Source organism: Pyrus communis, chromosome 10 (assembly GCF_963583255.1).
Source record: "Pyrus communis chromosome 10, drPyrComm1.1, whole genome shotgun sequence".
Taxonomy (NCBI): domain Eukaryota; kingdom Viridiplantae; phylum Streptophyta; class Magnoliopsida; order Rosales; family Rosaceae; genus Pyrus; species Pyrus communis.
In genome coordinates, this window is record NC_084812.1 from 3,370,175 (window position 1) to 3,387,451 (window position 17,277).

The window sequence follows — 17,277 nt, forward strand, 5'->3', positions numbered from 1 at the left end:
AGAGAACAAAGTGTTCCATCATTAAAGTCAATTAGATGCTTCAAATATTTTCGATTTAACTAATATTTTACAAAAATGATTTATGAGATGCAACTTGAAAAATAAACGATTCGAATCGCTAAAATTCGATGTAATGTAAACCTCACAATTAATCTATATTTTAATAAAAAATAAAATAAAAATCTCTTTCCTTTGAAAACTTCCTATACATATAAATTTCCCTTAATAAACCACCAAATCTAAACTCCCCCTGCTAAATCTTTTTCTGTTTTCGGATAAACTCAATCTCTTTCTTCTTCCCCTTCCTTAAATCCAATCCCATCAAAACTCTCTCTCTCTCTCAAAATTTTCTGATCTGATTTCCTCATTCTGCACCATAAAAGTAAAAAACCCCACATCACTATCTGCAAAACATTCCCACTCTCTCTCTCTCTCCTCCCTCTCTCCTCCCTCTCCTCTCTCTCTCTCCTCTCTCTCTTTCCTTGAAATTCAGTACCTTTTTTAAATCACACTTTACCATCATGGCTTCCTTCAAAGTCAAGCAAGAATAACAGAAACCCCGAAAGCTTCTTCCTTTTTCCTTTTTTTCCTTTTTTCAAGCAAAAATGGCTCAGATTCTCAGAGACAGAGTATTCGGAAGCTCCAGACGACACTCCCAAAACTCCAATCCAATTCCAATTCCAATTCCAATCCAACCCGCCATGCCCTTTCACCCAGTTGAAGCCCTCCCCAACCCCTTTGGGGAACTGGGTCCGACACTCTCGGACTCGGAGCTCCGGGAAACCGTCTACGAGATCTTGGTCGGAGCCTGCCGGAGCTCCGGGCCCAAACCGCTCACCTACATCCCACAGTCCGAGAAGACGGACCGGAGTGCTCTGACTTCGCTCCCGTCGTCGCTTCAGAGGTCGACGTCGTCGGCGGCGAGCCGGGTCAAGAAGGCGCTGGGTTTGAAGTCGTCGTCTGGCAGGAGACTCAGTGGCGGTGACTCAGTGAGCCAGGGGAGGAGTAAGCGGACCGGGACGGTTTGGGAGCTCGTGAGAGTTCAGATGAAGGTTTCGGAGCAGACTGATTCGAGGGTCCGGAGAGCACTTTTGAGGGTTGCTGCTGGTCAGGTATGTGAATTTTGATTTGAAAGACATTTTTTTAATTTTTTTTATAATTGGGATTCTGGGTTGTGTTTGGTTGCCGAGAAAACGATAGAAAAGATAGGAAGATGAATTATGAATGATAGAAAAATCGACAATTGTGGGGAAGGAGAAATCAAAGCTTCAACCTTTTTGATGTCTAGTGCTCAAGGAGTCAAAATTTGGTTTTAATTTTTGGCACTTTTGTTTTGATACAAGCGATAATCTATATTAAACTAATCTAAGAACTTGGTTGCACATGGGAGCACATCCGCTCTAGCCAATGTGACGCAAGTGTCTGCAATTTTTTATACTATTTTTGGTTGTTTGTGTTATCTCTAATCCAGCTTAGTGAATTGTTTGTATTTGTTTATATGTTTTAGCTTGGACGGCGAGTAGAATGCATGGTATTGCCCCTTGAGCTATTACAGCAGTTCAAGTCTTCGGATTTTCCTAACCAACAAGAATATGAAGCTTGGCAGAGGAGAAACTTGAGGGTTCTCGAAGCCGGACTTCTTTTGTATCCTTATTTGCCTTTAGAAAAGAGAGACACTGCTTCTCAACAACTCCGGAAGATTATTCATGGGGCCTTAGATAAACCCATAGAAACTGGAAAGCACACTGAGTCGATGCAAGTTCTTCGCAATGCTGTTATGTCTCTTGCTAACAGATCAGTTGACGGTTCTGTTTCCGAGACATGCCACTGGGCAGATGGGTTTCCGTTGAACCTGAGGCTCTACCAAATGCTACTAGAATCGTGTTTTGACCCGAATGAAGAAACATCTGTTATTGAAGAGCTTGATGAGGTTTTCGACCTCATAAAGAAGACCTGGGTAGTTCTCGGAATAAATCAAATGCTGCATGATCTTTGTTTCTCATGGGTTTTATTTCATCGTTATGTTACAACTGGCCAAGTGGATAATGACCTGCTGCTTGCATCCAGTAACCTGTTGGCGGAAGTTGAACAAGATGCCTATGGCACAAAAGATCCATCTTATTCGAAGATCTTAAGTTCGACATTGAGTTCGATATTGGGTTGGGCTGAGAAAAGGCTCCTTGCTTACCGAGATACTTTCCACAGTGGAAATATTGAAGCGATGCAAAACATTCTCTCTCTGGGGTTATTATCAGCAAAAATACTGGTTCAAGATATTTCTCATGAGTACCGTCGGAAGAGGAAAGAAACTAATGTGGGTTATGACAGGGTTGATGCTTACATAAGATCATCAATACGCACCGCTTTTGCACAGGCAAGTTCCCATATTATTTTTGGGCTTCGATTAAATAAAGAGGCCGTAAACAATGTATATTATGATAGGAAATATTCTTTTTATGCCTGTTTCTTGTCGATGATCAATTGGAAAACCAGGTTGATAAACTTTAACTATCTAAATTTTGGGTATAAACTGATCCAAGTTTTTGTATGTTGTCTTAAGGCAGAAACTGGAAAAGGTAGGTTCTCGCAAGCGCTACTCGAAGAGCCAAAACAATCTTCCTGCCCTTACCGTCCTCGCACAAGAAGTTAGTGAACTGGCTTTTAGTGAGAAGGGGATATTTGGTCCAGTATTGAAGAGATGGCACCCTCTTGCAACAGGCATTGCTATGGCTACGCTGCATTCTTGCTATGGAAATGAGCTGAAGCAATTTGTGGCGGGTCTCACTGAGTTGACACCGGACACTATACAAGTGCTGAGAGCTGCTGACAAATTGGAAAAAGATCTTGTGCAGATTGCCGTCGAAGATTCAGTGGATAGTGAGGATGGGGGGAAATCGATCATAAGGGAGATGCCTCCTTACGAGACTGAAGCTGTAATTGCCAATCTGGCAAAGACTTGGATAAGGACAAGAGTAGACAGGCTGAGGGAATTGGTTGACAGAAATCTGCATCAAGAGGTATGCATTTTCTGTTTCCACGCACCAAAAAAGTTGACAAACAAGAGATACAAGCCTCGGTGCTTGCTTCCTAACATAAAAGTATATTTTGCTGAAATTTCTTTGGACAGGTATGGAATCCAAAGGCAAACAAAGAGCGGCTTGCTCCTTCTGCTGTCGAAGTTTTACGCATTATAGATGAAACGTTGGAAGCATTCTTTACGTTGCAGATACCCATGCATTCTGTCTTGGTTCCAGAACTGATGACCAGTCTTGACAAATGTATTCAACATTATGTTTTGAAGGCCAAATCTGGATGTGGTACAAATATTTCTTAGCTTGCACTGGTACATTGAATTTTAAGTTTTTGATCTCCATAATGACTGCCAGTTCTCCTCTGTTACTTGTGCAGGGACCCGAAGCACTTCCGTACCTGCTTTACCGGCTTTGACCAGATGCTCAGCAGGATCAAAATATGCTGTGTTCAAGAAAAAGGAAAGGTTGCATATAAGCCAGAGAAGGAAATCTCAGGTTGAAGGTACAAATGGGGACAGCTCATTTGGGATTCCGCAACTTTGTGTGCGCATTAATACTTTGCAGCTTATTCGAATGGAATTGAGAGTTTTTGAGAAGAGGATAATTGCCCATCTTGGGAGCTCAGAAACCCGTCAAGGGGACAATATAGCAAACGGAGTGGGCAAAATGTTTCAGCTTTCCGCATCTGCTTGTGCTGAAGGAATCCAACAACTTTGTGAGGCAACAGCATACAAGGTCGTTTTCCATGACCTAAGTCATGTCCTCTGGGACGGCTTGTATATTTTGGGAGTTTCGTCGTCTAGGATTGAGCCATTTCTTCAGGAACTTGAGCAATACTTGGAGATTATTTCGTCAACTGTGCACGACAGAGTTAGAACACGAGTCATTACTGATGTAATGAGAGCTTCTTTTGATGGGTTCTTGTTGGTTTTGCTAGCTGGAGGACCTTCTCGCACTTTCACGCAGAAAGATTCTGGCTTAATCGAGGAGGATTTTAAGTTTCTGACTGATTTATTCTGGTCAAACGGGGATGGACTGCCGGCTGATTTGATTGATAAGTTATCGACCACTGTTAAAAGTATCCTCCCTCTGTACGGTATTGATACTGACAGCCTTGTTGAACAGTTCAAACGTGCAACTCTGGAGAACTATGGATCTTCAGCGAAATCCCGACTTCCAATGCCTCCAACTACAGGCGAGTGGAATTCCAACGAGCCAAACACACTTCTACGTGTCTTGTGTTATCGGAATGACGAGACTGCAGCGAAGTTCCTTAAGAAGACTTATAACTTGCCTAAGAAGCTGTAACAACTTGAAAAGATTGATGAAGGATAAATTCATCGGTTGAGTAAGGATCATTTTCGGCTTGGCTTATTCACGGCATCGCCCACCGAAAACTCTGTGTTCGCGTTTTAGTCGGAAGATCTGTTCAGTTTGGGTGCAGAATATAGAGATACAAAGCATATTTATTGGTCCACGTTCTTGCTGTTTAGAGCTTTCACCACCGTCGGTCCAGAACTTCAAGCAAGCAGTGGACTTGTTCTTAGTGCATAGGATTAACAAGGGTTTAGCAAATATTTATACTATTCGTTATTCTAATGTGTCGATTACTTTGCCGAATGCAGTGGGGGTGTATGCTTCAGCTTTCTTTCTCCGTCGCGTTGTTCCTACTGCACCACCGGCATCACACGACAGAAAAACTGCACGATATGGGGAATGATAATCTGAAATCTAACCGGTTACGAGAATTCGGACACAGAGGCTTGAAGAAAACTGCAGATTTGAGTTGTAACTTTGGATGTGTGGGTAAATAAGTCATGGTCTGTAACATTTATTCTTTTGTTGGCTTGAAGTTCTCTATTTCAGAGTTGTGAACCTACATTTTCCCGATTGTTTTCGTCCTCGGCTTGTTATTCTTCGTGATGAAAATAACGGAATATTTTCAGAATATCTTTCTGTTCGTTTTTACGTGTTGGATACAAAAGTATAGGGAAAATGATTCACCGGACTGAACTGGAAAAATAATCCTGTTCGCTTCCAGTTATCACCGGTGTGAGTAGTCCGATTTTGCCCGTGGTTTTTCGCCTAAACAATCTGTTAAAAAGATTATGCTGTAAAACGAGTATACAAGTCAAGATCCATATCACAAGTGGCTACAAAATCTTTTGATCGATTTGCGTTTTGTAAGAAATGATCAACTAAAACTATGCCTGATCTCAATCACTTTCTCCAGAGGCCCTCTCAGCGTTTCTGTATATATGTCATATGAGATTACAGATACGTGACCACAGATTAGTGCCAAGGATTCCTTTTCATTCCGCTCTTCTTTGCGCTACTCGTTGAGCTCGATTTCTGCAAAGGAAACAGATTCAGTTCCTGTTGCATCGATAGAACTGGTAGCCATTACAAATCTATACTACTGAGGAAGAGCGATGATCTAATACATACCGATTTTGACTTCTTTGTCTTTCCTCGGATCCTGTTCTTTGGCGGTTTTAGTTTGTATAACCGAACCATCCAATGGTGTGTTGTGAACACCTACGTTGATTAAGATCCACAGCGTAATCAGAAACCGGCGTGTTTAAGTTTTGAATAATCAATTGAGGGTCACACTACTCAAATATATATTGTTGCAGACAAAAATTTCATACTAAAAGATCGTCTGACCTCTTCAAAATGAGTAAGTTTGAAATGTTTCTTTCCGATTTCTGTTTGCCTCACCCTATCAAAGCCTTTACCGTCTGTGTCCACAAACCTAAAGTAAAAGAACACAAGATGCACTGTATTACTCACAGCCGGAACAAAGAAACAAAGAATTTAAGAAGAAAAACTCTACAAATCAGCAAGCGATGTTGCGAAAATGCAGACCTGTAATAAGAGAGCTTGTACATGAGACAATTTAGCATAGTGGGGGTCGCCTGATTGTCAATGCGATACTGGCCATCCCTCTTTAGAAACGAAGACAATACACGACATGGTTAATGACTCAACAATAACATCACTAATATCTCAACGTCTCAAATCATAACCAGTAGGAAAATAAAAAAGAAGATGAAAGAAATGAGGGACTCACTAAGTAATCAGGTTCCTTGATATGAGGGAATACGCCCCCTCCAATTCGGACCATCCACAAGAACTTGTTAATATCATCACTGGGGTAGCCAACAAGACCTGATAGGTAAAGTTTATCGATCAGAATAAGGTTTTACTTTCTTTTTATACTATCATATCATGTTAAAAGGAACAAACCTCCAAAAACAACGAGGACATATTTTACATCCAACGAGTTGAAAATTTCCCAAGCTGCCTTTTCTGGTGAAGACATGGCAGTACCCACGGTTGCAATATGCGTGTTGTTCCATGTATTATTGTCAACAATGACCGTGCGATTAGCCATGGCAGTAGTTTGGTACCCATAATCCCACCAAGAGGCAACCTGCAACAAGTTTATAGAAAAAAACGAATATTAGTTAATATCTTCATTTGACAAACAGCACAATTTGTCTGTCAAATTAAACTGAGTTGATACAGGGGATAAAAAGAATATGGCGAAGAACTCACTTTATCATCCACCTCAGTGTTGTGGCTTAGCCACGCATAAGCCTCTCTAAAATCATCAAAAACATGAAGACCATCATGTGAATGAGAAGTTAGAACAATAGACGGGGCTGAATAAGCTTCTGCTGCTGCCCAGACACAATGAACCTACAAAATGAATGATAGCTCAACTTCAGAGGAGTCGCATGTCTTTTTCAACTCACTGTTAAAGTTGATAAGGAATATATATTTCCCCCGGAAATTGTCTCAGGTTTGAAGAATGTATAACTTTGAGTGCCATAACATACTACAGCATACAGTATGCATATGCATCGGAACCAGAACTGATACGTGATTTAAATCACACAAAATGGAGAACGAAGAAAATTTATTTACCACATAGAAGGCTCCAAGCAACACAAGTAGAAATATAGCAAGAATAGATCCCTCAAATGGTAAAACCAGAAGCCTCTTTTCAATTTGAGATTTAATGGAAGGCTTTTCAACTGCTTCCTTTTCCTTCTTCCTGTTCTTTCTCGAGGGTCTCTCCTTTAATGTGTCTGCACTTTTATCTGCTTTCGGCACTTCATTCTGGGATACAGTGTTCTCAGAACTGGTTTCCCCTGCCTTGAAAGTCAAAAAGACAAAATCAATGCTATCCTTGAATAACTTATAAAAACGGCTTGGTGAAGGAAGACCAGCAGTGGAAAGCAAGAAGCTTACATCAACTTGGGAAGGCACTAGAAGACCAGGTAACTGAAACTTGATTGATCGTGTGAAAACGTCAAAAGCTTCAGACAGAGCAATCCCAGACATGATGCACGCTGCTGGAGCAAGTACTAGCATAAGTCGCACCTGTAATATTAGTGAACAACAATATTAATATGAAATATCATGAAAATGGGAAGAAAAATTGAACTTAACCATGCCAATAATAATTCCTTACCATGACTCCAGAGAAATATACTGATGTTACAATATAGAGGATCACAAAAGAGCTGGCATCTGATAAGGGTGAAAAGCATGCCTACCAACAGATATAAACCGTAAAAACAGTGGTAAGGAACATGAATATATGAATAAAAATCAAAATATAGTGACTTGAGAAACTAAAAGAAAAGTATGGTTTTCAGATTCGATTCTTACAATAATTCCAGCTGGAACCAAGAAGGCCAACACATTAATGTCCATAAAGTAAGAGGGCCAAGTAGGAGGCTGGTGCTCGCTAACACTAGCAATAATTGGTATGTACTTGCTCGCATAAGTTCTGAAGTGAAAAAAATAAAATACAAACATATAAAAGTTACTTTGTCTCTCAGTTAGGCAGCACAAGTATTCATGACAAGTTATATAATACAAACAGGTCAAATGGTGACTAACATCTCAAGTTGGGACGCCGCTGGCCTCGAGGGGCCAGAAGGGGGGTGAATTCTAAAAGGGTCATACTATAGACACCAAAAAGAATCCAAATTATCCTAGTGATCCATTTACTTTTTCCTGTGAACCCCATTATGTTAGCAAATACGATATTACCAAGTCATTTACTTTGGAATTCCAAATTTGAGATGTATTTTGGTGCTTGCCGTATTATGCATTCTAAAAGAAATAGCTTGCTGCCGCATCAGGCCCTCTGAATAATATATCAGACAATAGCCAGATGTTTGGAAAATTTCGGAACCAGTTACTCCATATTAAATTACGCCCCCAATTGAAATTTCTGCTTCAGTCAAGTCAGTTCGTCCATTAAACCAAAGGTTAACAAACAAAGAACACACATAACTAGCAAATTATGTACTTACGGATCAAGTAGACTTAGACTTCGTCCACTCCATCCCTTTGTTGGGCTGGAAGCTACCAGAGCTACGAGTACTGCTACCACAGCTAAACATACTAGCCTGGAAAAAGTAACGTGAGAGGCATAGAGATCAATTTTGTGTTCAATGTTTGAGAACCTTAACAAATTTTGAGGACAGAACAAGTGAAGCATACAGGCCAATGGATACTACAAGCGTGACAGCCACTTTGAACATTTTCGGAGAGAGAATCCCTTTGATATAGTAGACAAGAGCGACCACATGTAAAATAATAAAAACCTGCAGAAGAAAATATAGCAACAAGAAAACATATTGTCAATAAATACAACTAACATGAAAGGCAGTGATACAAAGTACAAGAAATCTAGTTTATGGACAAAATGAAGAAAACATGTGGACCACACCATATCGTTGACATATTCATCTCAACTCTTATCTATATTTAACTTCTAATCAGTTCCTTATTTATACAACCTTTTCTTTAACTTCTACTCATTCAAAGCTTGAAACCCTTCAATTGGTATTATCAAATATCAAAGTCCATAAAAGCACAACCTATATTTTACAACTGCTTTATGAAAGTCAAACTTTTATAAGTGGATCAGTCCAAGACAGCATACACTCTTATGAGTTCCAAGGTTTATAAAAAAAAGTAGAATAATGGTCATTACAATGCAAATCTAGAAACAGGCAAGCAAGCATAAAATGAGAAGTCAATGAGAAAAGAAAGTTGGGAAATGCTCACCAAGAAGGAAGCAAAATGTTCTGATGTCATGACAGCATTGAATCCAACCACCGGCACCAAAGCCGCTAACAACGTTCCCAAAACAACCTGCATTGAGAAAGCTATAATTAGGAACCAAAAGTGTCATTTTGAAGCAGATAGAACTGACCTAATGTCACGTCCTTAACAATTATCCCAGTGTTTCAAAATTCAGAGACAGGTGTCAGAAAGTTCAAAGGGAAATCAACTATGTACTAAGCTTTTCTCACATCCTAGTAAATGATGACATATTAAAGGAGAGAAAAACATGGCAAATTCTTTTCAAAAAGTTCAAAAAAAAAAAAAAAAATCAACAAAGTAAATGAATCTTGACCAAAGTATTTTACAATCAGACAGTATGAATTTAATAATTTTCCTATTAACCATATGAATTTAATATTCACCCTTCTTTTCCATCTAGTATTTCTAGCTCAAAACTGTTGAGAATGTTCATACGCTTCAATTTTAGTGCCAAATGCATGTTCCTCTTGTTTTCAATCATAGTTAGCTTCATTAGTATTGCGGATACTTACAAGAGGAGCGTATGCAATGTATAGACGAGAGGAGTAGCGGCCAGTTGCAATGCAAAGAAGCACATGCATTGGAATAAGGTTAATAATAAATGTGTAGCCTCCCCAAGAGCAAACCTGAAACAAAGAAACAAAATGCAATCAAAATAAATATCAGAGGAATTCATAAAACGACAAAACCAAAAACAACACTAGTACATATACTTACCATGTAAAAGTACGCTATGGCATTAAGAGTTGCATAGAAGAGGGATCCTGTATTCAGAGTCTGCATATGATGTATAATGTAGTGAGAAAATATTCAAGCATTATTTTTGAAGCACATTATATTATTCCTGTAAAATATGCCAATGATACAAACTCAACAGTGAACAAAATCCGATCATTATTCATAAACCACCACTGTATTTTGATACATTAATAGAACATGAATGAATTAAGTAATCATTTCGAAATCTAACCTTTATATAAAGATAGAAAGTGAAGATCAAAGCAAAAATAGCCACAGCTTCATTGTCATAGCTTCCAGCAACTGACCGAGAAATATATGACGGGACCTGCATACAAAAACATAAAACAAGCACAGCTAAGCATTTGCTTTTACCCGTTCCAAATGTTGTAGAGTTAAAATTACCCGCTATGTAATTTACCATGGCTATAAGAGCAGCAGCTGTTAGTCCAGCACCAGCACCCTTAACTTCCTGAAGAAAGAGGCAATTGAAATCATCATAATATTGGAGGACAGTAACCAAAATCTACAAAATAACTAAGGCTTGAATACAAACCCGAGTCAGCAGGTACGTTGCCCACGATGTGAAAGCAGAGAATATAGGGGCAGTAAATACACAGATAGTTTCCACGGAAAGAGGAATGTTCAATGAATTCAAAAACCTGATAGAGAATAAGAGGACAATGAATCATAAATATTGGCTAAAACAAGAATCACTGTAAAGTAGGTCCTTTCTCTCTTCTCCTTCTTCTCCTTTTGGGTTGTGGGGAACACATACTCAGTAGTTAAGATCCGAATGAAAATAAACTTTTTTTTTCTAGCATTTCTAGTCATGCTCACCACCATAGGGATCCTGCTGTCAAGGTCAATCCAGGGTACACAGTTCCACCAATCACACGACCAAGAGGATACCTAGAATGTAATTTTAAGAAAGTTTAAATTCATATTGCTGAATTACGTAATCTAAGAAATCAAAACAAGAACCCTGCCATGAGGTTTGACAAGCCAGAAAAATTCGAAATTACCAGGTTCGGTCATCAAACCAGTTCCAAAAATCGTATATACCATTCTTCGTCAGAAACTGAAACCAACAAAGAAAGCTGTCATCTTTTATATAGCCTCCCGTCACTACATTATAATAAGATGAATCGACGCATGCACTCATAATAAATTTCAAAACTTTCAAGTACATATAATCCACTAGCAATGCCATCTTATTCAGCTAGAATTATATGTCCAAGTGCAAGACAGGTTAAACTGTATTTAAGCAAAAAAAATTAAAAATCGGTATACTTGACGGTAAACCAATCTTAAATCAGATAAAGAACCAAACCTGAGTGACTCTGTAATTGAAGTACGGATCAAACTCGTGAATTACACTCTCGTACTTTATAACCTGTAGATCAATTCAGGCCAAAACACGAACATGAGGACCATATGAATACATAGTTACACACTTACACTCCTTATGATTACTGAGAAATGTAAATGTGAATGACAAATCAAAAGATTCAAAACTACAACAATTAGAACTCAACAATTTACAGATAACACATGTCAAACTAATTTCGAAGCACCACTCGGTTCAGTAATTCACAAGAGTAAATAATCAAGTGCAAAGTGGTATAATTTGTACAATTTAACCATATACATATGTACATCAATAGATATACAATTTCAACATTGATGCATTTTCCTGCATTTTCTTGGCTGTCAAACGAGCAACGCTGGATTTTGATATCTGTAAACGATTAGATCCAGATAATAATATAATGATCGAAGAGCTCACAGAGAAGAGCCGGATCGAAAATGCGAGGACGCCGATCAGGATGAGGATGAAGAAGGAGAGGACATTTCCAAAAGCGTGCCTCAAGGTCGTTCCGTTGGGGGTCTCCGAGGCCGCCATTGACGGCCAAATCAAGCTCTGAGCTTTTGGAATAGCGATGGAGGAGAAGACTGAGGTCTGAGGAGGAGGAATGGTTTTTGCGGGCAGCGACTAAAACAAGTGGGGGAGAAGACTTTGTAACACTAATCCTATGCAGAGCGAGGGGAGAGAAGGGAGAGAATGAAATGACTAAACTGCCCCTGGTGTATTTTGACAGAAGTGTCCTTGTGCACATGTACGTGGCTTTTTGTTATAGTCATTGCAAGGAGTAAAAGCTCGTGATTGGTTTCGCGCTACGCAATATGTCACGTGGCGTGATATGATAAGTGGAGTAGGTTGTAATAGTAAGAGATTTTTTTGTGCGGTGAAAATATTTAGAGAAAAATATTATAACTAATTTTATTATAACACTTAATGTATTGAATCATATTTTTGACATAATAAGTTTCTCTTTGTTGGTAGCGGTGCAATTCATTCCTTACAACGGCTTTGGGCCCAGATTCATCGCGGGTGGTTCGGTTTTATTTGGTTCCATTTTTTAGCTAAAATTGAAAATCAAATTAAATTACTATTTGGTTGGGTTTTTTCAATTTTGGATTTTTTTTCCTCTGTTTTTTGTTCGATTTAAAGTTAGGAGAAATTTTTGCTTGTGATCGGAATAATGGTATACCGTATGTTTTTATATAAATAGTGTACCACTCAGTGTTCCGGTTACATTGAAAAATCTCTTTAAAGTTGGGGTTTCATACTTTTGGTCTGCCTAGGATTTTTCAAGTCACGTCCGTTTGCTTTTTGCGATTTAGGGTTTGAAGTAGCTTTATCACCATGTCGGCTTTGACACTGCGTCGGAACATAGACTTCGGCAATGGCGGTGCTTTTCCGGAGATTCACATGCCTCAGAACCCTCTCGGCATGGGGAAGGATAAGATCTCAAAACCCGGGACGAAGATTCTTCCGGCTACGGTTGATGCGAATGGGGACATTGCGTATGACGTTCTTGTAAAGCAGTTCGAGAATTCGAAAAAAATTGTCTACTCCCAACACAAGGATCTCGTGCCAAAAATTTTGAAGGATGAGAAGATGGATGAGGATGAGAAGGAGGAGGAGTTGCAAGAGGTGACTAGAGCGGAAACGAATGTGGCAATCGAGAAAACGCTGAACGTAATATTGAGCGCTGCGCAGCCGAATAATGTGCCCAAGCAATCGTCGGAGAAGTCAGCAGCGTTTAATTCCGGCGCCAAGGAGAGGATGATAAAGATGGTGGGGAAACCTGTGGATCCACTTGAGCCGCCAAAGTTTAAGCAAAAGCGTGTTCCTAGGCCTTCTGGTTCCCCGCCCGTGCCAGTCATGCATTCACCTCCCAGGCCTGTGAGTTCGAAGGACCAGGAGGAATGGACCAGGATTCCGCCATGTATTTCAACCTGGAAGAACCCAAAAGGGTATACAATTCTGTTGGACAAACGTCTTGTGGCTGATGGGAGAGGCCTTCATGATGTTCAGATTAATGATAATTTTGCAAAGCTCGCCGAGTCTTTGTATGTAGCGGAGGAGAAGGCTAGGGAGGAAATTGAAGCAATAAATCAAGTTAAGCTAGAACTCAATAAAAAGGAGAAGGAAAAGAAAGAGAGGGAGTTGAGGGAATTAGCTCGGAAAGCTCGTTCTGAAAGAGCTGGAATGGATGCGGATGTGCCAAAGGAGACGACAGAGGAACGACAAGGGAGGTTGGAGCGGAATAAGATTAGCGAGGAGAAGGATGGAGAGAGGAAAACGAAGAGAAGGTTGGAGGCAAAAGATGGAGCAATGGGGAAGAAAAGTAAAACTACTAGAGATAGAGATCGAGATATTAGCGAGAAAGTTGCCCTAGGCATGCCTAATGTTGGAGGAGCGGGCGGCGGAGGAGGAGAGGTTATGTATGATCATAGGCTGTTCAACCAGGAAAAAGGAATGGATTCAGGGTTTGCCACAGATGATCAGTACAATGTTTACGACAAGGGCTTGGTTACGTCTCAGCATACAATTTCACCCTATACAGGCCTATGAAAGATGCTGATAGCAAAATGTATGGCGGGGCTGATGAGCAGTTGGATAAGATTAGGAAGACGGAACGCTTCAAACCTGACAGAGGGTTTGGAGGAACTGAAGAGAGGGCAGCAGGACGAAGAGATGGACTGGTTGAGTTTGAAAGGGATGTTGCTGAAAACGCCGATCTATTTGGTCTGGACCAATTAATAACAAAGATGAAGAAGAAGGGCAAGAAAGGCACGGACTAGGATGGAACATGAGGGACAATGAGAACAAGTGTTGGTGGGTTGTGGATGCGAAATATTGATCAAACGGGGCTCCAGCAGAAGAAGTCGGCTTTGAAGGGGGTGGCTAATTAGCCGTTTCGAATCTCTTTATTAATTGTCGTTGTTTTCATGGGCGGTTTTTTATTCAGTAGGTCTTATCTAACTGCTATATATCTCAACCATGATTGTTTATCAACTAAAACCTTCTTATAACATATTTTGTCTATTTCAGATGGTGGATTCGTATATCGTTTGTGTTGGCTTTTAGTTTATCTCAATATTTATATGGATTTGTTGGCAAATTAGCTCTAGTTTAACAGTTTTTTTGTACCAGTATTTGGGATTTGGGTTTGTGAGTGATAAGCTTTTGTAATCTCCATGTGATATTAGTGGAATTTTCTCGCCGCTTTCGATCTGGACGTTTTTATTATATTTTGCCTTGTTAAATTAGTGGCCTCATATCTGAAGCTTCTGCACAGCAGTTTGGTGATTTACAACTACATCTACGCATATTAAAATGCAAAAGGCGGTTTAGTTGTCCGTTTAATTAGATTCCGGCGGTTAATGTGAGTATTTTTCCAAGTTGTATACGGAATCCTTTTTCTTCGTTGGATACAAGCTGTATGCGGAATCCTAATCCCAGAATGATAACGAAATTAAACTCGTACATCTATCTATATAAACGTACATACATGCTGTATGTGGAATCATAATTTTCGTTCATAGAAGTCGTCTTCTGATTTTCGTTCTGGTTTTCTTGTTTCTTTTGCAGTCTGGTTTAGGTTGTGACTTGAGTAATTAAGACCGTGATGGCTCTGAAACAGCTTCTTCCGCGTCCGGCGGCGATCGCAGCGACTTTCTACGATCACCCGAATGATCCGTGGGTCAAGCAGCGCTATGGCGGTTCTGCTGTGGCGGCAGAAAGACCTGCTGCTGCTGTCGTCAAACATAACCCTATACCTCAATACCTGAAGCGTAAAGGGTTTGTTCCTAGGAAGATAGAGGACTTTGGTGACGGCGGTGCGTTCCCGAAGGTTCACATAGCTCAGTACCCTCTCGGCATGGGCAGGGACATGTCGAAATCTGGAACGAGTATTCTTCCAGTTTCAGTTCATGCCGACGGGAAAATTGCGTATGATGCCATTGTTAAGCAGAACGAGAACTCGAAAAAAATTGTCTACTCCCAATACAAGGATCTCGTGCCGAAAATTTTGAAGAATGAGGATGAGGAGATGGTCGAGAAAGATGAGGACGAGGAGTTGCAGAAGGAGGTTGAAGAAACTACAGCGGAAACGAGAGCGGCCCTGGAGAAGATTGTGAATGCGAAATTGGGCGCTGCACAACCGAACAACGTGGCAAAGCAGTCGACAGACTCGAAACTGATCAAGTACAGGTCGTCGCAGAAATCAGCGGCATTTAATTCTGGCGCCAAGGAGAGGATGATAAAGATGGTAGAGATGCCAGTCGACCCACTAGAGCCTCCGAAGTTTAAGCACAAGCGTGTTCCTAAGCCTTCCGGTTCCCCACCCGTGCCGGTCATGCATTCGCCTTCTAGACTGGTGAGTGAGAAGGACAAGAAGGGCTGGAAGATTCCTCCGTGTATTTCGAACTGGAAGAACCCAAAAGGGTATACAATTCCGTTAGACAAACGTCTTGCGGCTGATGGGAGAGGGCTTGAAGATGTTCAGGTGAATTACGATAAGTTTGACAAGTTTTCGGAGGCTTTGTATGTAGCGGAGAAGAAGGCTATAGAGGCAGTGACTATGAGGTCTAAAGTTCTCGAAGAAATTATTATCAAGGAGAAGGAAAGGAAGGAGCAGGAGTTTAGGGAATTAGCTCGGAAGGCTCGTTTTGAAAGAGTTGGTGGCGTATCGGTATCCATTGACCCATCTGGCGAAGCAGGAATGGAGACCGATATGCCAAAGGAGACAAGGGAGGAAAGAGAAGGGAGGTTGGAGCGGAACAAGATTCGCAAGGAGATGCATGTAGAGAGGGAAAGGAAGAGAAGGTTGGAGGCAAAAGATGGCGCAACGGGGAAGAAGAGTAGGGTTACAAGAGATAGAGATCGGGATGTTAGCGAGAAAGTTGCCCTAGGCATGGCTAATGCTGGAGGTGCAGGCGGCGGAGGGGGAGAAGTTATGTATGATAAGAGGCTGTTCAACCAGGAGAAAGGAATGGACTCCGGTTTTGCCACAGATGACCAGTACAATATATATGACGAGGGCTTGTTTGCTGCTCAGCCGATGCTCTCAACTTTGTACAGGCCGAAAAAAGATGTTGATAGCGAAATGTATGGTGGCGCTGATGAGCAGTTGGATAAGATTATGAAGACTAATCGCTTCAAACCGGACAAAGGGTTTCAAGGAACTGCTGAGAGGGCGTCAGAGAGCAGAGATGGACCTGTCGAGTCTGAAGCCCCTGTCAAGTCTGAAACCCCTGTCGAGTCTGAAGCCGATATATTTCGTCTAGACCGGTTAATGACAAAGATGAAGAACAAGGGCAAGAAAGCCACGGACAAGGTTAAAACAGGAGGGACAATGAGAGCAAGTGCTTGCGGGTCTTCGATGCAAGATGGTTATCAAACGGGCTCCAAAAGAAGAACTCGTATCAAGCTTTTCTGAATGTGATCCACCTGATTGGGTTGTGAAGGTTAATTGCTCGTACTTCTTATTTGGAGGATGTTTGTTTTTGCATTTTTGTTTGTTTGGAATTGTTTTCAGTTTTTATTTAACAGATTTTTTTTTTATATGTTTTCATCCTATTATTTCTTATTCTTCTTGCTCTTCATCAGTGCAGGATTGCAGAAAGTGCATCTCCACTTTTCGTGTAAGCTGATTCCAAACTGTTGAGTGTTTTTTTTATGTATATTTCATGTCTGAAACCATTACACAATGCAACATATATGGGAGAACCGAAAGCAACAAAATGATGACATCCAACATAATGATGACCTCCAACATAATGATGACACATCCAATCCCACTAATCTTAATCTATTATCTATATGGGAGAACCGAAAGCAACAAAATGATGACCTTCAACATAATGATGACCTCCAACATAATGATGACACATCCAATACTTCCCCTCAAGCTGGATCCAAAAGGTTGATAGATCCAAGCTTGCCAAGAAGAAGCTGAAACTGATGAGAGGCCAATGATTTTGTGAATAGGTCCGCAAGTTGATCCGAGCTCCTTAC

At 40.6% G+C, this 17,277-nt stretch overlaps 3 protein-coding genes and 1 pseudogene across 3 annotated transcripts; 3 read left to right on the forward strand and 1 right to left on the reverse strand.

Annotated features, from left to right (window-relative positions):
• The first annotated feature begins 265 nt into the window (after nucleotides 1-265).
• On the forward strand, nucleotides 266-4,913 carry LOC137746657 (protein unc-13 homolog). The gene is made up of 5 exons (XM_068486659.1): nucleotides 266-1,112; nucleotides 1,508-2,374; nucleotides 2,565-3,017; nucleotides 3,128-3,317; nucleotides 3,409-4,913. The coding sequence occupies exons 1-5, from the start codon at nucleotides 606-608 to the stop codon at nucleotides 4,338-4,340; spliced, it is 2,949 nt and encodes a 982-aa protein (XP_068342760.1). The 5' UTR covers nucleotides 266-605; the 3' UTR covers nucleotides 4,341-4,913.
• A 216-nt stretch (nucleotides 4,914-5,129) lies between these two features.
• LOC137746658 (dolichyl-diphosphooligosaccharide--protein glycosyltransferase subunit STT3A-like) lies at nucleotides 5,130-11,902 on the reverse strand. The gene is made up of 23 exons (XM_068486660.1): nucleotides 11,695-11,902; nucleotides 11,239-11,301; nucleotides 10,931-10,986; nucleotides 10,746-10,817; nucleotides 10,462-10,567; nucleotides 10,327-10,377; nucleotides 10,138-10,233; nucleotides 9,885-9,944; nucleotides 9,680-9,793; nucleotides 9,129-9,215; nucleotides 8,559-8,662; nucleotides 8,369-8,464; nucleotides 7,716-7,836; nucleotides 7,516-7,596; nucleotides 7,293-7,424; nucleotides 6,966-7,196; nucleotides 6,594-6,737; nucleotides 6,282-6,468; nucleotides 6,106-6,203; nucleotides 5,901-5,980; nucleotides 5,700-5,787; nucleotides 5,481-5,570; nucleotides 5,130-5,384 (listed from the first exon to the last, which is right to left on the reverse strand). The coding sequence occupies exons 1-23, from the start codon at nucleotides 11,809-11,811 to the stop codon at nucleotides 5,325-5,327; spliced, it is 2,334 nt and encodes a 777-aa protein (XP_068342761.1). The 5' UTR covers nucleotides 11,812-11,902; the 3' UTR covers nucleotides 5,130-5,324.
• Nucleotides 11,903-12,615: 713 nt separating this feature from the next.
• Nucleotides 12,616-14,060, forward strand: LOC137746591 (SNW/SKI-interacting protein-like; annotated as a pseudogene).
• Nucleotides 14,061-14,887: 827 nt separating this feature from the next.
• On the forward strand, nucleotides 14,888-16,699 carry LOC137746954 (SNW/SKI-interacting protein A-like). The gene is made up of 2 exons (XM_068486957.1): nucleotides 14,888-15,941; nucleotides 15,981-16,699. Exons 1-2 carry the CDS (start codon nucleotides 14,888-14,890, stop codon nucleotides 16,697-16,699), a joined length of 1,773 nt encoding a protein of 590 aa, XP_068343058.1.
• The last annotated feature ends 578 nt before the right edge of the window (nucleotides 16,700-17,277 follow it).